The sequence below is a fragment of the Suncus etruscus genome, chromosome 9, assembly GCF_024139225.1.
Source record: "Suncus etruscus isolate mSunEtr1 chromosome 9, mSunEtr1.pri.cur, whole genome shotgun sequence".
Taxonomy (NCBI): Eukaryota; Metazoa; Chordata; class Mammalia; order Eulipotyphla; family Soricidae; genus Suncus; species Suncus etruscus.
Window position 1 is genome coordinate 11,565,444 of NC_064856.1, and position 21,813 is coordinate 11,587,256.

Consider the following 21,813-nt stretch of genomic DNA (forward strand, 5'->3'; position numbering starts at 1 on the left):
TATAATTCCCAAGCCTCTTTCTCATGTATTCATCGTCTCATTCCAGCAATTATCAACTGAAGCTAGTCCTGTTTTGGTATTCACCTATCTCTTCCTCCCCTAGGGACATAAATATATTTATTTATCTTTTTTGTTTCCTTGTTTTGAGTGTCATGCCCATTGGTGCTCAGGGATTACTCCAGATGGTGCTCAGGGGACCATGAGGTGATGAGGCCTCAACCTGGGCCTCACACATGCAAAGTCATTGCTTAGCACATTGATCCACCTGTCCAGCCACAAAACTTCTAGGTCTGTATAGAGTGTGTTTGTGCAGAGACCTGCACGCCATCCTAGTAAAAGGCAGGTCTTTTCAGTCAAGAGCAACACCAAGAAAGGGGGAAGCAGGAGGAGGATAATGACTCTGAGGAGAAATGGGGCCCCAGTGTCATGAGGATGGGGAGCACAAGGAAAAGAGTAAGGGAGATGAACTCACAGATATCAAGTGTGGATAACATACAGACTAGAGTTCCCCAGTGGACATTACCAGAGACTGGGGTGATTGAGGGTGTCAGCCTTAGATGCAATTGGGGGCTACTTTTTGTTTGTTTTCTTAAGAAAGAATGTTTTCGATCCTGGAACAATAGCACAGTGGGCAAGGTACTTGTCTTGCACATGGCCAACCAGATTTGATCCCTGACATCACATATGATTCCTGAAACACTGCCATGAGTGATCACTGAGGACAGAGCCAAGAGTAAGCCCTGAGCACTACTGCATGTCCCCTACAATCCCACCAGCCCAAAAAGAAGATAAATTTTTTGGTAGGTTGGGGGAATTTTTGATTTTTTTTTTCTGAAAGGGGTCAGGCAGTAGGGTAAGTAAATTTGGGATTTATGAATTGTAGGTGAAAAGAACAATTTCTGTGTTCTGGGAGGGATTTCAGATGTGTTAAGAACAGCTATAGAAATTGCCCTCTTCTGGGTCTTGGGAGCTCGAATTCTGTTCCACACCTACCACTTGTGGACACACTTGGAACAAGTCCCATCTTTTTATCTGTGAAATTGAGGGGGGTTGGTCTAGAATCCAGCTCTCTATCCTTCTGATAACCCTACTTGTCATTCATTGAAAGCTTACTGTGTGCATGGTTAAAGCTCCAGCCACTAGCTACAGAAGGAAATTGTCCAGAAGAGGGTGATAAACACTAGGGGACTCAAGGGAAAGTGGCAGAGTAAGGATTTGAGCAAAGGCAAAAGCTTTTAACCTTTATTTTTATTTGTTTTTGGGCCACACCCAGCAGTGCTCAGGGGTTACTCCTGCCTCTGCACTCAGAAACCACTCCTGGCAGGCTCGTGGGATCATATGGGATGCCCAGGAATTGAACTTGGGTCCGTCCCATCCTAGGTGGGCCGTATGCAAGGCAAATGCCCCACCACTGTTCTATCGCTCCAGCCGTGTTTTTAACCTTTCTATTCCCCACCCTCTCAGGAATGGGGGCATCTCTGGAGGTACTCAGCTAACCCAGTGGAAGTGTCAATGATTGGGTACAGCGATGTGATGCTACTCTGGGACACTGGAGCCACCAGAACATGGCTAGTGAAGAAACCTCCAGAACTACCTCAGGTGGTAATTAGGGGGCCTGTGTGGTGCCAGGGATTCACCTTGGAGTTTCTCTCCTACAAGATAAGCACTCCTTTTGAGATTGAGTTCCCATATCAAGATCTTGATACCAGTTGGGTATCACATTAAGGGTCTCTACCTTAGCTAGTGTAAACAGGGCTGAGGAACACATCAAAGTATCCTGGGAGATGTGTGGGCTGTTTCTTAATCCAGGGACATGCAGAAAAGTCTTTACTTTCTACCTACTACCCTCTCCTTCCCTTAGTCCTGGTTCTTTTGAGTCACTGGAACATATTCTAGAAATATCTAACAGATCAGTATAAGTGGCTATCCTCTCATGTTCTCACAGTTGCCCTAGTTGGTATCATGACCTCCTATTATTTTCTTTCTTTTTTTTTTTTTTTTTGGCCATACCTGCTTGATGCTCAGGGTTACTCTTGGCTATGCAGTCAGTAATTGCCCCTGGCTTGGGGGGGCCTTATGGGATGCCGGGGGATCAAACCTCAGTTCGTCCTAGGCTAGTGCTTGCAAGCAAATGCCTTACCTCTAGTGCCACCTCTCCGGCCTTGTACTTAGAAAATTCTATTTGCTCTGGTTTAAGCTGCCTTCCCTACAGGACTCTCTCTGAGACATGAGCCATTTTGTTCACTGTGATACCTGATTGATTTCATAAGGAGATGCCCCATCCCATGCTGTGGCCAGAAAGCATGTGTGTGGAAAGGAGAGTGGGGAAAACTTATTTTCTAAATATCTTTCCCTCTTCATGATCCCTAGTTTGGAATTCCCTCACCAAATCCCAATTTTCTATGTGTGAAGTAGTTTGCATACTGGTGGTGTGTGGGACTTGAGCTAGAGTTTAAGAATTTTAGAGTTTGAGTTTAAATCCTGGCTCTGTTCCTAAAGTGAGTTAGTTCCTAAAGTGTTACCTGAGTCTAATTGGTTAACTTTTGTGTGCCTTAGTTACCTATTCTGTATAACTGTCTTTGAAATATGGTCAACTTTAATGGTAATGTTATAAAAAGTACTTAGAGTATGGGTTAAGCACTGCAAGAAATGAGTCTAACTTGTGAGTGGTCTAACTGGTGACCCATTAACCTAGACAGAGATCTGGAGTTCAGGCTTTAAGTACTGACTTCACCAATGACTGATGGTCTGTCTTGTCACCCCAGTTTCACCCTAGAACTTTGCTCGGAGGTCATGTCCTATGGCTTGGCTGGAACTTTAAGACTCTTCATCTACACCAGTGACTTAGAATCTAAGCCACTAGGCCTTGTTGGTTTAATTTATAGTCAGTGATTTGACCTCTGGGTTTGTGACTTTACCTTGATCTGTGGTTTAAACAGTGACAAGGAGTCAAACTTCTGACTCCCAGTCTGTTTTGTGTCTGACAGTCCAGTGAAAGACCTGAGAGTCAACCATGACCCTGAACTAACCTATCACTTGTGGCCTAGTCCTTGATCTGGGGTCAAGCTTGTGGACACTGAATCCAGTCCAGTGATCCTCTGACTTTCAGTCTTCCTTTGCATAGGGAAAAGTGAATTCACATGATACTGGAGGGGCCAAGAGGCCTGCTGGACTTACTTCTTGATTCAGGAAGCCTATATGTACCTGTGTCTTAATGTCACCCTGTGCTGCCTCTCCTACAGAATCAAGCCTCAGTCTTACTTACCCCAATCTTGAGCAGGTGTAGCTGTTGGGGTGCTGGCACACTGACTTTTCAATAAAACACACACTGACAATCGACTCCTCTGGCTGCTTGCTCACTGTTCCCTCAGCCAAAGGGAAGGGGGAGGAGGTGTGGATGGATGTTCAGTGGAAAGGGATGTGGGAGTCCCTGGGAAGATGGGGCCTTTGTGATCATTGTCAATGGTTCCTGTTCTGTCTCACTCAGCTTTTCTCTGCCCAGCTCTGCAAAAAGTACTTAACCTCTAGTACAGTGGGGAAGGCACTAGTCTTGCATGCAACTGACCTACATTCAACCTCTGGCACCACAAATGGTTCTTCCAGGGGTCCTCAAACTTTTTAAACAGGAGGCCAGCTCACTGTCCCTCAGACCATTGGAGGGTCTGACTATAGTAAAAACAAAAGTTATGAACGAATTCTTATGCACACTGCATATATCTTATTTTGCAATGTAGAAACAAAACAGATACAAATACAATATGTGGCCCACAGGCCATAGTTTGAGGGCCACTGTAATCTAGGCCCACCAGGAGTGCTTCCTGAGCACAGAGCCAGGAGGGAGCCCAGCTGTGATCCCCAAACAAACACAAACTAAAAAACTCACTTAACATTTCATTGGCCATAAAATGAAATGATTGTAATACCCGGAGAGTAGGACTTTGGAGAGGGAATGTGAAAAGAAAGGTATAGTTAATGGACAGTAATACTATTTAATAAAGAAGTTGATTACAATAAGAGTGGATAATGAGGGCCGGCGAGGTGGCGCTAGAGGTAAGGTGTCTGCCTTGCAAGCGCTAGCCAAGGAAGGACCGCAGTTCTATCCCCCAGCGTCCCATATCGTCCCCCCAAGCCAGGGTTGATTTCTGAGTGTTTAGCCAGGAGTAACCACTGAGCATCAAAGGGATGCGCCCCCCCCCCAAAAAAAGAAGTGGATAATGAGTTATTACATTTCTTTTTTTTTTTTTTTTTTTTTTTGGTTTTTGGGCCACACCCGGTAACGCTCAGGGGTTACTCCTGGCTATGCGCTCAGAAGTTGCTCCTGGCTTGGGGGACCATATGGGACACCGGGGGATCGAACCGCGGTCCGTCCAAGGCTACCGCAGGCAAGGCAGGCGCACCTTACCTTTAGCGCCACCGCCCGGCCCCGAGTTATTACATTTCTGAAACTCAAAATGAGATGTTCATTACTTGTGCATGAAACAGTCTCAAATATATACAGATAAATTTTATCTGTACATACTCCTTTATAATTTGTTTGTTTGTTTTTTGGGTCACACCCGGAGGTGTTCAGGGGTTACTCCTGGCTCTGCGCTCAGGAATTATTCCTGGCAGGCACGGGGGGTAGGGTGGGGGGGAGGGATCAAATGGTGGGATGCCGGGATTTGAACCACCGTCTGTCCTGGATCGGCTGCATGCAAAGCAAGCATCCTATCACTGTGCTATCTCTCCTGCCCTTTATCATCTATTTTAACATTTTTAGGGTGGAATTCAGACCATAGAAGGGTTTCATTGATTTTTGTGTGAGTTTATATTTCATCTGCCTTTCCCCTTCTCTGTCTTGTCATGGATGTTGGGATGTGTAGGGCTCACACACACTCTAGTTGCCATGATTCTATGTAGCCCCTTAGCTGTGGTGCTGTGCCCCCTGTGGCCTGTGATGCTCCTTTCACTTGTGGTGTCACACATGTGCTTATGGGGACTCACCCTCTTGAGATCCACACATATGACCATGGTGCTCACTGAGGGTTACAGCAGTGCTCACACACGTTTGCACATTTCTTGGCCATGGTACTTGCACATCTTTTTAGCTGTAATGTTTGCAAGGGATCCCACCCCTTTTTGTGATGCTCACAGATACCTGGTTGTGGGCTGGTTGCAAGTTCTTGGGGAACTGGGGGTGACAGCATAATTTTCAAGCTTCAGCAGTGGTGAAGTGCTAGGTTCTTGTTTAGTATGTGTGGAAGTACCAGGAATTTGAACTCTTGACCATTGACTTACAAGGCAGGTGCTCTCTTTTATGTTCTTCTTTTTTTTTTTTTTAAAGTTTCTTTTGGGGCTGGAGAGATAGCACAGCGGTGTTTGCCTTGCAAGCAGCTGATCCAGGACCTAAAGTGGTTGGTTCAAATCCCAGAATCCCACATGGTCCCCTGTGCCTGCCAGGAGCTATTTCTGAGCAGATAGCCAGGAGTAACCCCTGAGCACAGCCAGGTGTGGCCCCCCCCCAAAAAAAAAACAAAAAAAAAACAAAAAAAGTTTCTTTTATGGACTCTTCCAGGCCCATAAAAGATTGTTTAAAGCAGAAAGTGAGAGTGGGGCCAGTTGGTACACTTACCAGGTTCTTAGAAAGCCTCCTCAGTAGATTTCTATTTCCTTCTCATAGACCGTAACTATCACATAGCTTCTCTCTATCCCTCAGTCTCTCTCATCCCTACCCACTGTGCTATCACTCCAGTCCCTCAGAGCTTACTCCTGACTCTGTGCTCAAGACTGTGCCCTGACTTGGGCATTGAGGACCATATGGGGAACCTGGGATAAGACTCAGGTTAGCCAAATGGAGGCAAGAGCCTATCTGCTGTATTGTCTCTCCAACCCTTTTCCCATTTAAAAAATCAATCTTTTTGCTTGGGGGCCATACCCAATGGCGTTCAGGGGTTTCCCCTGGCTCTGCACTCAGAAATCGCTCCTGGCATGCTTGGGGGACCGTATGGGATTCTGGGGATCAAACCCAGGTTGGTCCTGAATCGACTGCATGCAAGGCATTTAAATGCCCTACCCACTGTGCCATTGCTTCGGCCCCACAATGTTATTCTTGATGTAAGGGAAGCTGGGAAACAAGGTATTTATTTGGGGCCTTTTGAGAAATCCAGATTTGTCTTGGAGTAAGAGAATAAACCCAGCTCTATCAGGCTAAGACAGAATATTGACATTGAAAATACTTCATATCTGAAAGGGTGCTGAGCCCAAAGGGCTGAATCACAGTGTTGGGGTGAAGGAGAGGACTACTTTCTGGGTCAGGTGTTAAGCCTTTAGTTTCTGGTTGGAGAAGGTCCTGGGGATGGATCTAGAGCAGCAGAGGAGGGGTGCTTGGGTCATTGCTGTTTACCTATAAATATGGAAACATTGAATTAATTCAGTAACAGAGCACAGCACCTGAACATCACCACCCTTAAATCTGGGTAGTCTAGATATTGAATAAATTGCTTTAATTTTTTTTGTACCTGGTGTGGTGGGGGTAAAGTGGCAAGTGGCAACAGGACTGTAGAGATTTGAGAGCTGACACAAGATGCCTGATGTCATTATGCAACTTTAACATGGCTTAGGCAGCCAGGTCAGTTCAGTAGCAACCAGCCAGAGCAGGAAGCAGGGGAGTCTTTTCAGGGACAGACACAAATCACCCGAATTTCTAGTAGATGTTAGCCTGTGCCAGATGGTTGACCTCACCTTATGTTAGTCAACATAGTGGGAGGGCCAGAGGGACAAGAGGAGAAGACTGAAGACTGAACAGTGCTACCACAAAGACAAAGTCTCTTGGACTCAAGGAGTTGCAAGTGAATATTTAAATGGTTGAAATTGAACAAGTTTTTTTTTTCTTTAAAAGTTTTTTAGGGGCTGGAGAGATATCAGAGTGATAGGGCATTTGCCTTGCATGCAGCCAATCCAGGATCAACGTTGATTCAAATCCCAGCATCTCGTATGATCCCCCATGCCTGCCAGGAGTGATTTCTGAGCACAGACAGGAGCAATCCCTGAGCACCATTGGGTGTGACCCCCCAAAAAAAACAACAACAAAAGTTTTTTTTTTTACAATATCTTTATTTAAGCACGATTAAAAACATGTTTGTAGTTGGGTTTCAGTCATAAAAAAAAAATACCCCCTTTCACCATTGCAACCTTTCTGTGACCAATGCCCCCATCTCCCTCCTTCCCCACCCCTTGCTTGTATTTGAGACAGGCATTCTACTTCTCTCACTTAACATTATCATGATAGTTGTTAGTGTAGTTGTTTCTCTAACTGCAGAGAGATAGTATAAGCCGGAAAACACTTGCTTTGCATTTAACTGACCCAGGTTTGATCTACAGCATCTCATAGGATCCCCAGAACGTTCTCGGGAGTGATCTATAATGAGTGAGAAATAAGTCTGAGCACAACCATATGTGGTCCTGCAATTAAAAAAAAGGGGACCTGGGGCCATAGAGATAGCATGGAGGTAGAGCGTTTGCCTTGCATGCAGAAGGACGGTGGTTCAAATTCTGGCATCCCATATGGTCCCCCGAGCCTGCCAGGAGCAATTTCTGAGTGTAGAGCCAGGAGTAACTTCTGAGTGTTGCCGGGTATGACCCCAAAACAAAAACAAAAACAAAAAAGGGGGGGCCAGAGAGATAACATAGTTGGTAAGGTGCTTGCCTTGTTCGTGCTCAATCTGAGTTTGGTCCCCAGCACACCATATTACCCCCCACCCCCGCAACTGATCCCTGAGTTAGTTTTGGTGGGAACATGCACAGCTGCAATTCTCAGTCACAGCCACTCAGAAGGCAAAGCAAAGTGCAAGAGACTTGTGTTCTGAACTTTCAGCCTCACATATACCAGGCATTTTCCTACTGTCCTCAGGTATTCTGTTCTAAACCTATAACCACCCTCCTAATTCAACAAACGTGGGAGACAAGATATTTCTAGGATGAATTTTTTTTTTTTTTGGTTTTTGGGCCACACCCGGCGGTGCTCAGGGGTTACTCCTGGCTGTCTGCTCAGAAATAGCTCCTGGAAGGCACGGGGGACCATATGGGACACCGGGATTCGAACCAACCACCTTTGGTCCAGGATTGGCTGTTTGCAAGGCAAACGCCGCTGTGCTATCTCTCCGGGCCTTAGGATGAAATTTTTAAGAGACAGTGTCACCCAGGTACATAGTTAGAACTTGGGCTTTATATTATAAAAATCTTGTCACAGTGGTAGGGCATTTGCCTTGCATGCTGCTGATCCGGGAGGGACCCGTTTGATTCCTGGCATCCCATATGGTCCCCCAAGCCAGGAGCGATTTCTGAGCACATAGCCAGGAGTAACCCCTAAGTGTCACAGGTGTGGCTTGAAAAGCAAAAATAAAAATAAATAAATAAATAAAAAGTTTAAAAAATAGGCGATTTCTGGGGCCGGAGAGATAGCATGGAGGTAAGGCATTTGCCTCTCATGCAGAAGGTCATCGGTTTGAATCCCGGCGTCCCATATGGTCCCCCGTGCTTGCAACTTCTGAGCATGGAGCCAGGAGTAACTCCTGAGCAACTGCCGGGTGAGACCCAAAAACCAAAAAAAAAAAAAAAACCATAGAGCACTTTGGGGCTGGGCGGTGGCGCTGGAGGTAAGGTGCCTGCCTTGCCTGCGCTAGCCTAGGACGGACCGGACCGCGGTTCGATCCCCCGGTGTCCCATATGGTCCCCCAAGAAGCCAGGAGCAATTTCTGAGCGCATAGCCAGGAGTAACCCCTGAGCGTCACAGGGTGTGGCCCAAAAACCAAAAAAAAAAAAAAAATAGGCGATTTCTGGGGTGGAGCAATAGGCAAACACCGATAGCAAACTCGGGTCAATGTGAAGGAGAAGCTCTAGAAGGAATCCCCCAAAAAGGGGCTTTTAGAAGGCTTCTCAGAAGACTCCCAGAAAAGCTCCTTGGCCAGGTGGTGGTTAGATTATTGAGCCACTGGCAGAGAATTTCCAGGAGGGTCATACCCTGAACACCAGTTGGGATTCCCTACCAGGGTCCATTGTTAAATTATATCTTCTGAGTGAAATTTCAGGAAAGCAAAACTAAGCTGATTTTAATATCAATTTTTGGTCTGGAACTATAGAACAGGAGGTAGAGCACTTGCAATGCATATGTCTGACCCGGGTTTGACCTCCAGCATTCCCTAGGGTCCCCTGCACCCTCCAGGAGTGATCCTTGAGTGCAGTCTTGTAGCACCACTGGCTATGGCTCTCAAACAAATTAAAACTCCTCCATATTTAAAAAAAACTTGAAGAATAGTTCTCTTTTTTCTCTTTTCTGAGCACATGTGAGAGTAAGTTACCCATGTTGAGGATGTAACTTCATTTGTTTCATGAACCACTCAGGCTGATCTAGGATGACTAAATCTATTCTCCAAGGGGAGCTACTGCCCTCTAGTGGTTATTTTGGGGGGAATTTCCTGGGAGCATATGTAATGCTGAAAATCAGTGGGTCTCCCATGAAAATTTGTAGTTTAAGGACACAGAGTGCACTGTGGACAAAAGAAGGGAAGAAACCTCTATCTCGAACAGTTGGAAAAAGTCTCTCTTTTTACCTTCTTCCTGATATCTAACCAACCCTTCTGTTTGAATGTCAGTCACCGAGAAAGAGAGATGATTAAGGAAATGTAACTCAGGCTGATCTTTGTGGTTAGGGCTTGAAAACTATCCTTTCTCCCCTTCAAGACACAGTTTCCTTTATTACACTCTATCCATGACTTGATGCATTGGACTTCTGATAGGATGGTGGCTTAGAGAAAACTCTATGTGGTTCTCTCTCTGTGGAACTTGGGGGAAATACAGGGGTTCCTTCATGTGATGCTGGGGGATCCAGTCATGCCAGGGATGAAGCCTATGGGCCTTGCAAGGCCTGGTCTCTATCACGTGAGCCACATCTCAAGCCCTGAAAACCTGCACCACAGTGTAGCTGGCTGTCATATGAAGTTCTGATCTCAAGCCAACCCAGATTCGATCCCTGGCATCCTGTGTGGTCCCATGAGCACTTACAGGAATAAGTCCTGAGTGCAGAGCCAGGAGTAAACCCTGAGAACTGTCAGGTGTGGTCTAAACCTACTCCCCACCAAAAAAGAGGGTCTTTAAATCTATTTTTTACACATTGGCTTCTCAGTGTCTCCGAAAACAAGTTGCTTAAAAAAATATTTCCTCTTTGGCTTTGGGGACTACTTTGGCTCAAAACATGGGGAATCATGAAGTGCTGTGCTGGGAACTGATCTTGGGGCTCCAGCCTGCATAGTAGTGCTCTAGTCCTATGAACCCTCTTCCTAACCCACAATTGGTTGATTTTTATTGATAAATCACTCTTAGCCTTCATTTGCTTCAATAGGGTGTTGCAGTGTCTTTGACCCCCCTTTCCTTTAATTGATCTCATGACAACGTTAAGTACATGCAACATTAAGATTTATAGGATTATTGCTATATCAATAGCTCAGAACAAACTGCTCCCAAACCTGCCAGATTAACATCAAATTACCAGGAAGGAATGTCAGTTGACCTTTTGGGGATCAGAACAAAGAATCTCTTCTGTGACATTTTTGTTTGGGGGAAAAGAAAAATGTCTGCCATTGAGGTAGGCGGGTGAGGCAAGGGGAGTGCTGGAGGGAAACTGGAGACATTGGTGGCAGAAAATGTGCACAGGTGAAAGAATGGGTGTTGGACATTTATGACTGAAATTCAGTCATGAACAACTTTGTAATTGTATATCTCATAGGGATTCAATTTAATTATTTAATTAAAAATATTTTGTTTGGAATACCCAGTTTGTAATTATTTAGGCCCAGAATTACAGACTATTTTGCAAAATTTTTCTCTGAATTTTTTTCAGAAAATGCTTATTGAGACACTATAATTTACAAAGCTGTTCATAATAGTTGGCTTAGGTATACAATGTCCTAATCTCAATCCCACTACCAATGTCTCCTTTTCTCCACCAATCTCTCCAGGTTTCCTCCTATTCCTCAGCCTCCCTATTGACTGGCATATAACATTTATTTCATATTATGTGGTCCAATAAAATATAAAGGAACAGCAAATAGAATAATCAGAAAATAAATGAATAATAGACCTGTGATTAATTGCTATATGCTTTGTTTTTGTTTTTGTGTCATGAATAATAGTCGACCTGTGATTAATTGCCATATGCTTTGTTTTTGTTTTGGGGCTACACCTGGTAGCACTCAGGTTACTCCTGGCTCTGCACTCAGAAATCACTCCTGGCAGACACAGGGTACCACCATATGGGATGCTGGGAATCGAACCATCGTCTGTCCTGGGTCGACTCTCGAAAGGCAAAAATGCCCTACCGCTGTGCTAATCTCCAGCCCCTAATTGTTATATGTTTTTAACCTTTCTTAATCTAGTAGAGGGCAGCCATGTGCACCATTAGTTTCCTCCTCATCTTGGAGGGAAATTTCTTCTATCCTTTAAAGAGCTCTTTTTATACTTCCTGCAAAACTGGTTTCAAGGCTATAAATTTCCTAAGCTGTAGCCTGTCCATGAAACACTGTATAGTTTAAATCTGAATGATAATTCAAATAGATAAGAGTATTATTGGTGTGCTCACTTCGGCAGCACATATACTAAAATTGGAACGATACAGAGATTAGCATGGCCCCTGCGCAAGGATGACATGCAAATTCGTGAAGCGTTCCATATTTAAAAAAAAAAGGAGAGAGAATTATTGGTGAGATATTCTACTAGATCCTTCCATATTCTTCTGGATGTTAGAGCAGTGGTCTTCAAAGTATGGGCCGCGGGCCAGATATTGTATTTGTTCCCATTTTGTTTCTTCACTTCAAAATAAGATATATGCAGTGTGCATAGGAATTTGTTGATAGTTTTTGTTTTTACTATAGTCCAGCCTTCCAACGATCTGCCCCCTGTCTCATTTGATAGATCTGTAGATCCGTTGCACATCTTATAGGTTTTCCTTTGTATGTAAGTTCACTTTTCTATCTTGCTGCTTTCAATATCCTTCCTCTATCTTTGGACTTTTGCCAGTTTGAGTATGCTGCATTTTGCATATTTCATAATAGGACCTATTTTCCCTGGGACCCTTCACCCTTCAGGCCTCTTGGATCTCAGTGCCTATAATCTTCAACTCTGGGAAGTTCTTCTTAATGATTTATTTCATTATTGTTTCTTCCTTACATTTGCCTTCCTTGATCTTCAGTGACTGATGATTCTTCGATTGCTCCTCTTAAACTCATCCTGTAGTTCTCAGGTATGCTTGTTCGCTCCTTTCCAAACAATCTCCTACCTTCTGTTGTTTCTTAGCAGCTGCCCCCTCATCTTGAAGGATCTCAATCTTTGGCTCAGCTTCTGCTATTCCGGCAGGAACAAACACCAGGAAAGGAATGTAAAAGAAGACCATCAACTGCTCCCAACTCCCTTGGCAACTACCCTGACAATGTACTATTTTTTTTTAATAAAAATAAAAAACAACCTTGTGATTTACAAAATTGATAGTTGGATTTTAGGCATATATATATATATTTTTTTTTTTTTGGTTTTTAGGTCTCACCCGGCAGTGCTCAGGAGTTACTCCTGGCTCCATGCTCAGAAGTCGCTCCTGGCGAGCACGGGGGACCATATGGGACGCCGGGATTCGAACCGATGACCTTTTGCATGAGAGGCAAACGCCTTACCTCCATGCTATCTCTCCGGCCCCTAGGCATATATTTTAATACCAATCTCATTACCAGTGTCAATGGTAACCTCCTATCACCAGGGTTCCCATACTACTTCTCCTCCTCCAACCCCTCAATATCCCCTGCCTGGCACCCTTGAAGGCACTTTCCAAAGTTTTATGGTTGCAGCTTAGATGTCAAGGTTTCAGTGTTGTTGTCTATGCTTTGGATTGATAGCTGTACCACTCTCCGACATCACCACTATAAGGGAATCCCTGACCCCTGTTCCCCCATTACTTTCCCTTATCATCTTCTTCCTTCCCACCTTGATTTTCTTCCTTCTCTGTCCTCCTTTCTAAGCTCTGGGTCAAGGTTGATCTAGCCATTCTCTTTTCCTACTTTACATTTCCTCATCCAATTATTCTATATATCATAGATAAGTAATATCATCCTGTTTGTCTTTCTCTGGTTTACTTCACTCAACATAATATCTTCCTTTTTTGTTTGTTTTTGTTTTTGAGTCACACCCGGCTGTGCTCAGGGGTTACTCTTGGCTCTATGCTCAGAAATTGCTCCTGCAGGCTCAGGGGACCATATGGGATGCCGGGATTCGAACCACCGTCTTTCTGCATGCAAGGCGAATGCCCTACCTCCATGCTATCTCTCCGGCCCCAACACGATATCTTCCACTTCCAACCAGGTTGCCGCAAATTGCATGATTTCATCATTCTGTGCTGCTGCATAGTATTCCACTATACATAGGCACCACATCTTCATAATGCAGTCCTCTGTCATTGAAACCTCGGTTGATTCCCTACCTGAGTTATCATACTAAGAGCAGCAACAAATAATGGTGTGCATACATCCTTTTAAATAAATGTTTTTTGTTTTTTTTGTTTGTTTGTTTTTGGCTTTTTGGTCATACTCAATAGCACTCAGGGGTTACTCCTGGCTCTACACTCAGAAATCGCTCCTGGCAGGCTCGGGGGACCATATGGGATGCCAGGATTCGAACCACCATTCTTCTGCATGTAAGGCAAACGCCCTACCTCTATGCTATTTCTCAGGTCCCTTGAATAAATGTTTTTAAGTCCTGGGGGGTAAATACTTAAAAGTAGAGGCTTAGCAATGGACTCTTAGGTAAAAGCCCCACATGGAAGCAGATTGGGAAAAACTCTAAAAAAAGCCAAGTTGGAACGAAAGAGGCATTCAGAGGTGCTGCCCTTACCCTTGTTATGGTCAAATGCATGTATTGCAGCTGAGTACAGGGTGCCCACATCTTCCCTCTTGAGCGTGCACTTTCCTATAGTAATGCTGGAATGGGTACTGGGGTAGTATCTCTACACAGGAAGGGCATGCATCCTCTCTTGAGCACGTATCTCTCTTCACACCTCCCCCTGTTTTCCAATAATCCTGTTTTTACTTCACCGTTCATTTCTTTCTACAATTCTTTCCTAAGAGAAATAGGCTACAGACCTAAAAGTCACTCTTAAGGTCTAGGGCTGACTTTCCTGCAAAAAGCAATACTCACAGCAGACTCCTATCAGTCCAAGATCTCCCCAGTGGTTACAGGGGTGGCAGAGATGGATAGAAAGAAAGAGGCAGATTTCCCTCTCAAGACTGCTCTTTCTCTTCCCTCCTTCTCACATAAGTGACCCAGTGACCTCCACTAGCATCACAATCACCCTTTGTTTGCTGTTACAACAATGACATCATCAAATATCCTCTCAAATTCTACTGCACACATTTGTGATAATGAGGTTGAAAAGGGTAAATTATAGTTTATCACTATAAAAATAATTTTGATGATAGGAACCCTGAGATTAAAATTTTTTTAAATATTCTAAAATAAGAAAAATGAAAGAACAGCTATGGTAGACACAGAAATCAGCCAGAGATATTTATTGAAAGAGCTCAGGAATCCACTGAGGTTAGACTCAGGGTAGCTTTATCTGCATTTTCAGGTCTCAGGCTTCAAAGAATTTAATATAGCCACGGCTTATCTTTTGACTGGTACTTGATCTTCACACAGCAGAGTTTATTATTCATGCAGTGAATAAAGAACTTTTCTTTTTGGAAACATTTCTGGCGGCATTTGCCATGAAGATTCCAGCATTTTTGAGTGCCACCTGTCACAAAGGAAAAAAACAAAGGCTATCAGTTGAAGAAGAGACAGGCTATGGATTTAGAAGGTCTGTGAAAAAAATTAAAACAGATGTGAAAGAGGGTTCTCCATTTCTCTTTCTTCTGACCTTTCCTTTATTTTATAAGGAATAGAATATCAATGACATTAAACCAACAGCTTAAGCATTTTGAAGTTCAGGGATATTACATTTACATTGCTTTGCCACCACTCTCACCCATCACTCTTTTATCTCATAAAATTAAAACTGGAATTTTGGAACACAATTTACCTGATTTTATCTAATATTTCTGCTTTTTTTTTTGGTTTTTGGGCCACACCCGGTGACGCTCAGGGGTTACTCCTGGCTATGCGCTCAGAAGTTGCTCCTGGCTTGGGGGACCATATGGGACACTGGGGGATCGAACCTCGGTCCGTCCTAGGCTACCACTGGCAAGGCTGACACCTTACCTCTAGCGCCACCGCCCAGCCCCATATTTCTGCATTTTATATAAAATAAAAAAGGGGGAATTGTTGGAGTGACCGGTTTTTTACTTTATTCAGTATAATTCCTCTTTGCATGTGCTTATCCCACTTCGGTGGGAAGTAACTCTGGATTGGCCCCCTAATCTTACCTGTTCTCCATCCATAGAGGTGGTCCTACACTTCCCAATAAAGACCTCAGGTCAGACAGTCTTCTGATTTCAGTTCCACAGCCAGCCTGTCTACCTGCTAGTACCTTTTTGCCTGCTTGCAAATAGTTTGTGGTGGAAGTTCCTGAGCCTGTTTTAGCTCCTTAACCTTGTGTGGATTATTTTCTATGTTGGCATGCTTCCAGACCTATGTTCCCCAATCCCTTGAGATTGGAGCATGAGGCTTCCACTACAGCAACTGCCCCCCCCCCCCAATATCCCCTTTTTAGCTTCTGGCAATCTCTCTCTCTCTTTTTTTTTTTTTTTTTTTTTTTTGGTTTGTTTTTGGGCCATACCCTGTTGTTCTCAGGGTTCTGACCCTCCATTCAGGGATCAATGCTGGCAGGTTTTGGGGTTCATATAAGGAGACTAATTTACCTTCTGTGGAGCATAGAAGAGGGACCCTATAATTCTGGGTATCAGAGATCAAATCCAAATTGGCCCTATCCTTTGTAGTTTATGAGATTCTTCAGATGACAAGTAGCAGAATTGGGCAGTTTTTGAACTTTGGAAGGAATGGTAAGGGAGAAAATGAGAAGGCTGTTGCTTATCTTAAATGAGATGAGGTAGGGTATATTTTAGTTTATATTAGGACAATAATTTTTTGGTGGGGGGGTTACACCTGGCTTTGCCCTCAGAAATCGCTCCTGGCAGGCTCAGGGGATCATATGGGATGCCGGGATTCGAATCACCATCTGTCCTAGATCAGCTGCATGCAAAGCAAATGCCCTATCACTGTGCTATCTCTCTGGCCTCATTAAGACAATACTTTCAAGAACCAAAGTTTATCAAAAAAAGGTCAGGGATCTTCAAATTTCAAAGAGCTCCTTGATATATTTTTAGGTTAGGTTTGTGTAAGCTTAAAGTGAGGTAAGATTATAAGGCAGAGGAGGGAAAAAGTTGATGGTTCAGCTACAAAAATCTCCATACATTTTCCAATACCATCACCACATCTAACAGAGCAGAAAAGGAAAAAAAAATGCTTTTCGTAGAGTCAACTGGACTTAATTTCAATGATTGTAGCAGCAACGGCATGTCAGAAAGACCCACCGGAATTCATACACTTCTCCCCAGACAAGGAGGACCACCCTGCTACCCTCCATCCTCAAACTCTGCAAGGGCCAAAGTCCTTCCACTCCTACTCCTCTAGTGACCTGTTGGTCAACGTAAGTAATATGAGAAAGACAGGCTAAAATAACTTCTTTCAGACTAATCTGGAGAAACTGCTATTTACTTCTCGCTTCTCAGAGCAGATCCCAGGGAAGTTGCTAACTCTTTAGGGGGAATTATTGTTTTGTTTTGCTCTGTTTGGGGGTCACACCCAGCAGGCACAGGATTTACTCCTGGCTCTACATTCAGGGATCACTCCTGCCTGAGTGATTTTAGAGTGGGTTTGGAGTCTCTGTGGAGATTCAAAGATTAAATTTGGTTTGTCAGCATGCAGGGTATGTGTCCTAACCAATGTACTATGGCTCAGGCCTCTATCCTTAGCATGGGCACACCCATCATTTTCCACTAGGAGGGGTTAGAAATGCCCGAGCCTCTATTCATTGGCTGTATAGACATCTAGGAAATAAATTCACTTAGCTAGAAAGATATTCTGAGGAGAGGGGCTGACAACGTGATTAGAGGTCCTTAATTATTAATTCCCAGAATGCCCTATTGGAGAGGTCCTGCATTCACTCTTTTATTTGCCATCTCTCCCAGAAGAAGATAATAGAGAAACTTTTGCATTAGCTACTCCAGGCCACTTTGATACATAACGGCCTTCCTAGGTTAGATTAGTGAAATAGGCAACTCTAACATTTACCCTTCTTCCTGTGTTAACTGGTTCTAAACAAATATTGTGTGTGAAGGACAGTCAGAGTGATGAGCTCCCTTTTCTTCTTCTTCTTCTTTTTTTTTTTTTTTTATGTCTGTCTTGCTTTTTGTTTGTTTGGTTGGTTGGTTTTGGGGTCACACCCGACGGTGCCCAGGGATTATTTCTGGCTCTGTGCTCAGGAATCACTCCTGGTGGTGCTCTGGGGACCTTATGGGATGCTGGGGATCAAACCCAGTTTGGTTGCATGCAAGGAAAACACCCTACATATACATTGTGCTATTGTTTCTGCCCCATGTCTTGCTTTTTTTTTTTTTTTTTTTTTTTTGGGCCACACCCGGAGATGCTCAGGGATTACTCCTGGCTATCTGCTCAGAAATAACTCCTGGCAGGCACGGGAGACCATATGGGACGCCAGGACTCCAACCAACCACCTTAGGTCCTGCATTGGCTGCTTGCAAGGCTAACACCGCTGTGCTTTCTCTCCGGCCCCATGTCTTTTTTTTTTTTTACAGAGGAGAGCGCGAACGCAGTCCCCCACTACCACAAATTATACAGTCGAGTTTCCCACATTTGGGGAAATCGCAGGGGTCAGCACACCCGGAGTGCAATGGGTGAGCCTCGCCCTGGGGAAACCACCTTCGTGATCATGGTATCTCCCCTGCCAGGTAAGTATGTCTTTCTTAATCCTCACAGTACCCCTTCTTCAGGCTTACGCACTTCAGGCTTGGGGACTCCAGGCTTCAGGCTGGTCCTGGCACCCCTCAGCTCCTTTGCAATAAAAAATAAATCCATCACATTCCCAAGTCTCTTGTGTTTTTGATGGAGAGAGGAGGACCAGTCACAGGCTCAGAGTCTGAGTGACCTGCCACGGGTAGACCCTTATGAAGACGGTTATAGTGTTAATAGCCTGCATCCAGAGATCAAATGGACATTTGGCCGAAATTTATTAGAGACACTCTGGACAGAACCAAGAGGTTTCATTAGCCATGATCCCAGATCCCCGAGGTCTAGTGGCAAGTACCAGCTGGTGCTCACTGACCACCCACAATAGAAGACATGGTTCCCAGTCGCAACAATAATACAATGTGTAGGACACATTGCACATAACGGATCATAGTTTAATTCCAGGTATCACATTTGGTCTCCTGCGCTCACAGGAGTGATCCTTGAGCTTCAGAACCTGCAATAAGCCTTTAACAACAGCAGTGTGACCCCAAAGCAAAATCAAACTAAATATGGACCCAGATGTCAGTGAAAAGCACAAACCCTTTTCTAATTCTTCATGTCCCGACTCCAGGTACAAAGGCATCCAGTCAGAATATTCTTTCTCATAAACCCACCAAGCTCTTTCCTCATCTTCCCTCAGGTCATAGAGAGGCATCTGTGAGCACCTTTATTCTGCTTGCCATTCTCTTAGTAGTTCTTTATTAGTCTACTCCGCTTATCACTCTCTGATGAGAATATATCATTCTATGCATCCCACTTGATAAAATATTTCTGCTGAGCCTCTTCCTCTGCTCTTCAGAAGACAGAAGGTAAGATTTTGTTCATCTTGTTTTGTGTTGACTGGTTTAGTACTACCTCCAGTATCTAGCAGTATCTGGAACACAAAATCTACTAACCAACAATTTCTGAACAAACCAATGAAGGACATACCAAATTATTTTCTACTAAACCTGGTTCCTGAGAAGGAGAGCAGAAAAAGAAGAAATGATGGAAGAATGGACTAATTATTAAGAAGAGATGGAATGAATTTGGAAATCATTTTATACCAGTAAAGGTGAATTTTTTATCCTGGGTTTAGTCACCGATCCTGCATTCTCTCCTGCTTCTACCCTCGTACCCAATGGTCTCACTTGTAAGATGCTAGTTCCTAGGAAAAATCCAGTAGAATTACAGAGAAGAATAAAAAAGCTTCATCTGGAGGGTCGCTGTTAAACATTGAAATTTCAGCATGTTCAAGGTTGTTGTACTCAATGGGGCATTGTAGCAGTTTGAGCAATGAGGCCATTGAAAAATCCCTCTTTCTTCTGCCTCATTCCTGTCTTCTCCACTTCCACTTGCTCTTCAGGACTGGCCCCCACCTTCAGAAGAGTTCTCAGGGGGGCTGTAGGCTGAGCTGGGTTCCTGCTACATGCACCCTAGTTCCCTGCATCCCCTCAATCATATCTCATCACAGCCTGGATCACATTGCAACTTACTGTCACTCCCAGTTCTCTTGAAGGCCATGGCCTTTATCTTGGCATGTAGAGTTTCCCACCCTGGATCCCACAAAGACAGGACACCAGTAACCAACTGGGAGCTTTTCTCTTCTGTTAAGATGGTTACAGTCTTGACAAAACCTTGATTATTTAGTGAACTCTTTCAAGGGTAGCAGTGGCCTCTTCTTAATCCTGCTGTATTATAGCCCTCTCATTTCTTCTCACATACTAGATGGCCTGGTATGCTGGAATAGCTGGATTGGGGGATACTGGGCTCCAGGTTACAGTGTTATGGTTGGTACCTACGGTGTGGCACCTGGATGCAGGCAGACAACTCCTTTCATTGACTTCTACAAATGGCTTCCTGAGTGACCCCTACCCCCATTACCACCATCAACACCTTCAGGATTTCATGATCAGGGCTCCAATCTCCAACCCCCTTTCCCTGAAGAGATCCATTTTACCTGGAGTGTAGGTCAAGATCAGCAGGACCACCAATGCCACCAAAAAGAGCTTCATGGCAGCAAGCCACCCACGGTGAAGCAGTAAGTTCGGTGTGAAGGTAGAGAATGTGGGGATGCCTGGCCTCTCAGGCTCGCTTTCTCTCTTTGGTTGCCTGGAATGGGAATTACTATCACGTGTCCTCCACTGCCCACGGGTTCAGTCCTTGACCATAAACTGCCACATTTCCGGGGCTGGCCCATCTTCTAGTTGCATCTTTGAGGTCAGCAGGCAGAGCTCAGGCCTGGCAGTTCCACATCCAAGACTTTGTCCTTAAGTCATGGCAACCAGGAGACTTCCAGGGGGCGCCAAACAATGGAATGCAGAAGGCCATGCTGAGCTGAGCTGTTTGAGGGCCAAACTGCTTTCTTTTCAAAGGCTTGTGCTAGGTGTGGAACATGAGTTAAAGAAGCTGCTGGTGCTAAAGCAGGGAGGAGAATGAGTGTAGAAGCTCCACCTGTGGTGTCTTCTCACAAGTACCAGCAACCTCAAATCCTATGCTCTGGGTATCCACAAGTGACAAACTTCTGCTGTTGTCTGAAGATATTTTGCACCTCATCTTCAAGCTCACTGATTTTGTCCTCAGCAGCCATTACTCTGAGTTATTCATTTACCTACCGAGTTTTTCAGTTCTGTCATTTCTGCTTGAAAATTTCTCATTTCTGCCCTCAGATCTTCTTGTGTTTTATTGGTGGTTCGGTCCATGGCTTCTTTGAGTTCCTTGAACATCCTCAACATTTTCCCTCTAATGTCCTTAATCAGAGAGGATATATAGCTGGTTAATACTGGTTGGGTCTTCAGGGCTACCATCTTTACTCACTAAGCAAGGTGGGGTTCTGTGTTGCTTTCCCATTGTGACTTGTGCAGTCTGGAGGTGTTTCTTGTATGATGTTGTGTGGTTGAGTGACTAGTTAGGATTCTTTGTGTGATCACTGTGAGGTATGAAGAGGTGAATAAATGTGTGACCAAGGAGTGTAAACACAATTGGGCTTCCTGACCTGCGGGGCAAAATGGTGCTCCAGAGTCAAGCGCTCTCCCTCAGTTTCTTGGGATTGTGGTTGGGTGGAACCCAGCTGGGGTGGCTAGTGTTTCCCCTCCCCTTGTCCTTGTGCTTCTCAGTGGGTTTCCTGACCTCTGTAAGTGGAGTGAATGTCTTTGAATTAGCTAACTTTCCCGAGAGATAATTTTTTAAAAATAATATCTTTATTTAAATCATATTTATATGATTACAAACATGATTGTAGTTTGGTTTCAGTCATAAGAAGAACACCCCCTTTCATCATTCATTCACCAACATTCCCATCACCAATGCCCTCATCTCCCTCCCCCACACCTGTATTCAGGACAGGCTTTCTACTTCCCTCACTCATTGACATTGTTATGATAGTTCTCAGTGTAGTTATTTCTCTAACTGCGCTCACCACTCTTTGTGGTGAGCTTCATATCTTGAGCCGGTCCTTCCGGCCCTCATCTCTGGGAATTATTTCAATGTTTTTTATTTTTCTTAAAACCCACAGATGAGTGAGACTATTCTGTGTCTCTCTCTGGGAGAGAATCTTGACACTTCCAAGCTCTTGGTTCTTTAATGTCATCTGGGGCTGGGGGTCTGAGAGATAGTACAGCTTGTAGAGCACTTGCCTTGCATGTGGCTGGCCTGATTCAATCCCCAATATTCCATATGGTCCCCTGAACACTGCCAGGAGTGAGTTCCTGAGTGTAGAGCCAGGAACCCTTGAGCACCACCAGGTGTGGCCCCAAAACAAAACAAATCTTCTAAGATGGGCCTTTCTCAGTTGTA

The 21,813-nt window shown here is 44.3% G+C and overlaps 2 protein-coding genes and 2 non-coding genes across 4 annotated transcripts; 2 read left to right on the top strand and 2 right to left on the bottom strand.

Moving 5' to 3' along the window:
- Positions 1 to 410: 410 nt before the first annotated feature.
- On the top strand, positions 411 to 3,276 carry DEFB124 (defensin beta 124). The gene is given in 2 exon segments (XM_049779507.1): positions 411 to 453; positions 3,125 to 3,276. Coding segments are annotated over 2 exon segments (195 nt in total).
- An 8,327-nt stretch (positions 3,277 to 11,603) lies between these two features.
- Positions 11,604 to 11,707, top strand: LOC126019827 (U6 spliceosomal RNA). The gene has a single exon (XR_007499448.1). It is a non-coding gene; the product is annotated as a U6 spliceosomal RNA (small nuclear RNA).
- Positions 11,708 to 14,660: 2,953 nt separating this feature from the next.
- On the bottom strand, positions 14,661 to 20,033 carry DEFB123 (defensin beta 123). The gene is made up of 2 exons (XM_049779448.1): positions 19,979 to 20,033; positions 14,661 to 14,806 (listed from the first exon to the last, which is right to left on the bottom strand). Exons 1-2 carry the CDS (start codon positions 20,031 to 20,033, stop codon positions 14,661 to 14,663), a joined length of 201 nt encoding a protein of 66 aa, XP_049635405.1.
- Positions 17,823 to 17,986, bottom strand: LOC126019696 (U1 spliceosomal RNA). Its single transcript, XR_007499324.1, has one exon. It is a non-coding gene; the product is annotated as a U1 spliceosomal RNA (small nuclear RNA).
- Positions 20,034 to 21,813: the final 1,780 nt, after the last annotated feature.